The sequence below is a fragment of the Merops nubicus genome, unplaced genomic scaffold, assembly GCF_000691845.1.
Source record: "Merops nubicus isolate BGI_N331 unplaced genomic scaffold, ASM69184v1 scaffold31889, whole genome shotgun sequence".
Classification (NCBI taxonomy): domain Eukaryota; kingdom Metazoa; phylum Chordata; class Aves; order Coraciiformes; family Meropidae; genus Merops; species Merops nubicus.
This window is the reverse complement of record NW_008632156.1, coordinates 429-5,804: the sequence shown is the minus strand read 5'-3', so window position 1 is coordinate 5,804 and position 5,376 is coordinate 429. Positions and strand designations below refer to the sequence as shown.

General features: G+C 58.8%; 1 protein-coding gene across 1 annotated transcript; it reads right to left on the bottom strand.

The window, feature by feature from the left end:
• Window positions 1-1,033: 1,033 nt before the first annotated feature.
• Window positions 1,034-5,083, bottom strand: SNX33 (sorting nexin 33). Its single transcript, XM_008947855.1, has 2 exons — window positions 3,643-5,083; window positions 1,034-1,432 (listed from the first exon to the last, which is right to left on the bottom strand). Exons 1-2 carry the CDS (start codon window positions 5,081-5,083, stop codon window positions 1,179-1,181), a joined length of 1,695 nt encoding a protein of 564 aa, XP_008946103.1. The 3' UTR covers window positions 1,034-1,178.
• Window positions 5,084-5,376: the final 293 nt, after the last annotated feature.

Sequence of the window (5,376 nt, the reverse complement as noted above, 5' to 3'; positions counted from 1 at the left end):
TGGGGATTCAGGAGGAACCTGGTCCTGCCCGGGCAGTGGCTGTGTGATGCCTCTGGCTGTATTTGAGTGTGCTCATCCCAGGGGCAGGGGACCGGGGAGGGGAGGGCTCTGGGGGGATGGAGCTGAGCCCACTGCATTCCCAGTGCCGCTGTTATTTTAACAATACCCTGCCGGCCTGCATGCCGGGGCTAATTTTAACCCTGGAGCCACGCCAAGCCAGCCATAACTTGCCTTGCTGTGATTTATCCCAGCCGTTTCCCTTCGAAAACAAGGCCCCCGTGCCAGCCCTGCTGTATCCCCAGGCAGCAGCATGCTGCCCTGGGTCCTGCCCCACTGGGCAGGGCAAAGAGGGGAAGGATTGTCTGGAGAGTGGGAAGGCAGCAGGTTGCACCTTCCCCGGGGCTCAGCACCTTGCACAGGGTTTTTCGGAAGCTGGCTGGGAGCAGAGGGATGCTCGGACACGGAGCCTTCCCTGGGACCCTGGAGTGGCTCTGTTTTCCACATACATCTCTGGGAAGGAGGTGGGTGTTTTTTCTACTGACAACTTTTATTGAAAAGGCTGTGGGGCTTTATTTTTCTTCCTTTTTTTTCCTTTTATCCCTTTTCCCAGTCAACAGCCACTCTCGAGAGGTTTCCCTTCGCCCCTGTGCGTCTATTTAAAAACTGATTGGTAAAAATGCTGCAGAAACATTTGCAAAAAATGGAAAATATTGAAAATATCTTGTGACAAAAAAAACCCAACATTCTCTTCCAAATAAAGATCTTTTTCTTCTCCTTTTTTCCATCAGAAAAGCTTTTAGTGTGCAAAATGTCAACCGCTTTGATTTCTTCTTCCAAAAGGGTGGGACGCACCCACCTCTCTGCTCCAGGAGGATGGGTTTTCAGAATGCTAAAAATCACCGGGCAGAGGTACTGGCACCGGCACCTCCATGTACGTCTCTCTCATGACGCCCCCCGCGTCCCCGCCAGACCCGCGGCAGGTTAAGATGTGGCACGGCCAGCCCACGGGTGAGACCTTCCCTGCAGGACCACCCGCCCGGGAAGGGAGAAGAAAGCCCGAAGGTATTTGGTCACTAGCGTCATGAGTTCCCATTCGTTCTCAGCCGGTCACAAACAGGAGGTGTGCAAGGCTGCGGAGAGAGAAGAGCGCGATCTCGGCGGGGCAGCAAGCGGAGGCGTTAGAGGTTGTCATACATGCGCAGCGTCTTCTCCAGCTGCTGGCTGACGCGCTGGTAGAAGATGATCTGCTGCTTTAGGTAAGACTGCATCATCCTCTTGAAGTCGGCCACGCGCCGCTCATGGAAGTGGTTCATCTCAGCTTGCAGGGCAAAGCCCACCACGCGGCAGCGCTTCCGGATCCCATCGGCCTCCTCCTGGTCCATCCTGCCCTCGTCGCTCATCCGCTGGCTCTCCTTCACCTTTGCGAAGGCGCCTGGCGAGGCAGGGGCAAGGGTGAGGGGCTGATGGACCCACGCCACCCTCCATCCCCCTCACCCAGCGCAGGCATCCCTGGCCAGCACTGGACGGGTCCCATCTGTGCTGAGGGCCTGGCCCCACAGGCAGAGGTGCTGAGCTGCCCCACATGAATAAGGGAGGGATTTCCACTCTCCCAGGCTGCCACGGTCACGTGCCCATCCATCCTCATCCCTCTCCTCGGAGCCTTTTCCCTCTGGGCTCTCACCTTCCCATCTCCTTTTCTGCCGCATACCTGGGCAGTCAGACTCATATTTAGCAGGAGGTTTGAGGGGCTGGGCTGCTGGAGGGGTGCAACTCAAGGCTTGGGGTGCAAAGCTAAGACGGTGCAGTGTTATCACAGCCAAGCCTGCTCTGCAAATGTTCAATGTGACCCCACGGATGGGGATCAGAAGCAGACCTGGGAGACTCCAGCCTGGGAGGTGGGGAATCGGGGAGCAGGAAGGACAAGAGAAAATGACTTCAAGTTGCATCAGGGGAGGTTTAGATCGGATACTAGGAAAAATTCCTTCCCCAAAAGGGTTGTCCAGGCCTGTCCCAGGCTGCCCAGGACAGTGGTGGAGTCCCCATCCCTGGAGGGGTTTCAAAGACATGGAGATGTGGTGCTGAGGGACATGGGTCAGTGGGGCCCTAACAGCGCTGGGGTAAAGGTCAGACTCGATGATCTGAAAGGTCTTTTCCAACCTAAACAATTCTGTGATTCTAAGGGCTGGAGCTTGTCTGGGAAATCATCTCCCTCTCCCAGAGGCAGCTGATGCTCTGCCACCAGTTTTTCCCCCTCCTTCCATTTATTTTTACAGCTCGGTTTCGAAAGAATCCTGCCTGGCTCCCGCCCTGCATTCCTCCCCCCTCATTAGCACAGCGGCTGTTTGCCTCCAGACAGGATCTGGCCCGCAGCTCACCGGGCTCTTTTCCCTTCTCCCTGCCCTTTGCCACGAGTGCCGGACCCTGGGTTACCCTGCTCCCACCGCGCCATCCCCGTTCCCAGAGGAGGAGGAAGAAGCAAAAGCTGGAGGCCAAATCCTGCCTTCCGCTCTGCCCACGCGGCCTCGCTTCCGGACGGAATCCAGCTCCGCTTCGCACCCCGCCGTAAACAATGCGGGGAGGGAAAGGCAAGGAAGGGGCTGGATCACCTCTTTCCCATCCCACCCTACCCTCCCAGCCTCCCGCAGGGATGCGGAGTGACGCACCGACGCCCCTGGGTGCTCGGACATGGACGGCCCTGGCTTCACCCCGGCAAAAAACCCCCTGTCCCCCAAAATCCGGGAATGGTGGTGTGGGAGGCCAGGCCAGGAGGAGCTTGGGGACTTCGGCCCGGCTCCGCTCTCTCCCATCCCACTCCTGGGTGCGGAGGAACACGGAGCCCGGGAAGGGCAGAGCACACACCTCTCGCCCCATCTCCTCCTTCCTGACCCCCCAAATACCCGGAAGACCAGGACAAAGGGATAAGGATAAAGCCTCTTGGGCTTGGAGGGGAGGAATGTCCTCTTGAAGAGTTTGACCCTGGTTGTGCCCAGAAGGTCCAGCACGTGTCCCCGCCCCGGGTCAGGGGAGTGCAGTGAGCCTCGTGGGAGAAGGGACACGTCCACGTCCTGCCTGCACACCACTGTGGCCCCACTGACTGACCCAAGGGCAGGTCCCAGCCCAGTCCCAGCCCTGTGGCAGCAAGCTCAAGCATCCCCACTGGCCACCTGACTGCTGCCTCAGCCGAGGAGGGAGGGTGAGGAGGGACAAGAGGTGATGAGCAGGGATGTGACGCAACCCCTCACTCACAAAGCGCTGTCCAGGCCATCCTGGGGCCAACAGCAATAGTGCTGGCACCTGCTCACAGCTCGAGGGGAGCAACCCTGCTCTGACTGCCCCCCGCCAGAGGTTTGGGCAGCAGTTATGGAGTCCACAGCATCACCTGAGGTAAAACCATCTGATCCTGGACCCAACAGCCCCAGCAGCCACTCCTGGGCTAGGGTGACCAGGGCACTGTGCCAGCAGGGACCACGCTGCCTCCCTGGGAGCCACAGGCAATGGTCCCCATCCTCATCCTCATCCCCATCCACATCCCCATCACCATCACTGCAGAACACAGGATTTCCTCACTGCACCCCCATCCTACTCCCCATGCTGCTGCCACCCATGTAGGGCTATCACCAGAGGAGAAGAAGCCACCCTTACCTTTCTGGAGGTGGATGATGTCTGGGAAGTTGGAGAGGAGCCCTTGGTACAAGGACAGAGTGTCCAGCATGAGGAAGAGGTCATTCTTGGGCTGCTCAGCAAACATCTCCCCCACAGTCTCGTACGTCTTGCCCGTATGGGAGATGGCATTGTTGAGGGCATCCAAGCTGTACGGGGGGTCCATGTGGAAGGAGTGACTGATGGCTTGGAAGGCATTGCCCAGCTTCTGGAACTCCTTCCGGAAGCCACCCACGTGCTTGCGCACCAGCTCTGAGGCCACGTTGGTCAGCTGCAGGACGCTGTCGTCCATCTTCTTGCTGAAGGCCTTGAAGGCGTCCACTCGATCTTCCACGTCCTGCAGGTCCTGGTGCTCCGTGGGGATCTGGATGGTGAGGAGGAAGCTGGCGCCAACCATCTCGTCCTTCTCCGCCCGGCGTTTGCCCAGCTTCCACTGCTTCTCGTCACGGCAGCAGAGGAAGTGCTGGAAGCCCTCGTACTGGGAGAGGACGGGGTGGCTGGTCATATGGTCCATCCAGAGGATGAGCCGCCGCTTGCGCTTCTCGATGAAGTCCTCCTCGAAGCGCCCGGTGGCCTGCTTCTCGGGCAGGTGGGGCACCGAGATGACCGTGAACTTGTGCAGGAGGCGGTTGTAGAGCCAGTCAAAGTGCTTGTACCGCCGGTAGACAGGCGAGTTGATGTTGCTGGGAGTCAGCTTGTAGGAGATGTAGCTCTTGATGCCCTTGAACTTGGTTTGCTTGGTCGGGTCCTCCACGGAGCAGATGAAAGGGTGGGGGTTCGGCCTCCACTGGGGACCTTTGGAGCCCATCTCGATGCAGTACACCTCGGCGATCTTGGACATCAGGGGTACGTCACCCAGGATGAAGGCTTCCACCCCTGAGCGGACAAAGCAGGAGAAGCGGTTGAGGTTCCTCCCAACAACGCTGCCCCTCTTGGAGGAGCTCATGCTGTCCTGCCTCTCCAGCGCCGGCTTGGGATGGTAACTGGCGTGCTGGTGGTGGCCGTACGCCACTGGGTACTGCAGGCTGGGCGACGGGTGCCCGTTGGTGCCCGGCGCACTCTGGGGCTCCTCCACCACCGTGCAAGCGTCATCCCAGTCATCCCAGTCATCATCATCGTCATCCTCAAAACTGCCCTGGTAGGAGATGCCAGCATTGGCGGGGGCTGCGTAGAAGGAGGAGTCATGCCTGGGGGAGCTGGCTGGGCTGCTGGAATAGTCCGTGTAGCTGGAGCCTGAGCGGGAGCGAAGGATTTCCACGTAGGAGGCAGGGAAGAGGCCGGTCTCGCCGCGGCTGTTTTGGCCCTGTAACCACCCATCCAAGGAGTTCTCGCTGAAGATGACGAGCTCCTCGTTCTCCTGGATGCTGATCTCCTCTTTGTTTTCGCTCTGGAAGTTGTAAAGCGCTCTGGCTTTCAACGCCATGGCCAGTGCTGGGGCTGGCGGGGGGTACACAGCGTAACACAATCCCAAAATGAACCCCCCCGGAGTGACACCACAAGCGAGCTCAGCACCGGGGCCACCACGAGCTCTGCGAAAAAGGCTCAGCTGGTTTCTCAGGAAATAAAGAAAAGTGGAGAAGAAATCTCTTACGAGGTGACGCCAAGGTCCATACGGCCAAGTGACCCCCTCCCTGCCTGATCCCAGTGCCCCGGCTAAAAAAAACAACGTTCACCAGTTAAAACCAACATTCCCTGTTCCCACGGGATCGAAAACCC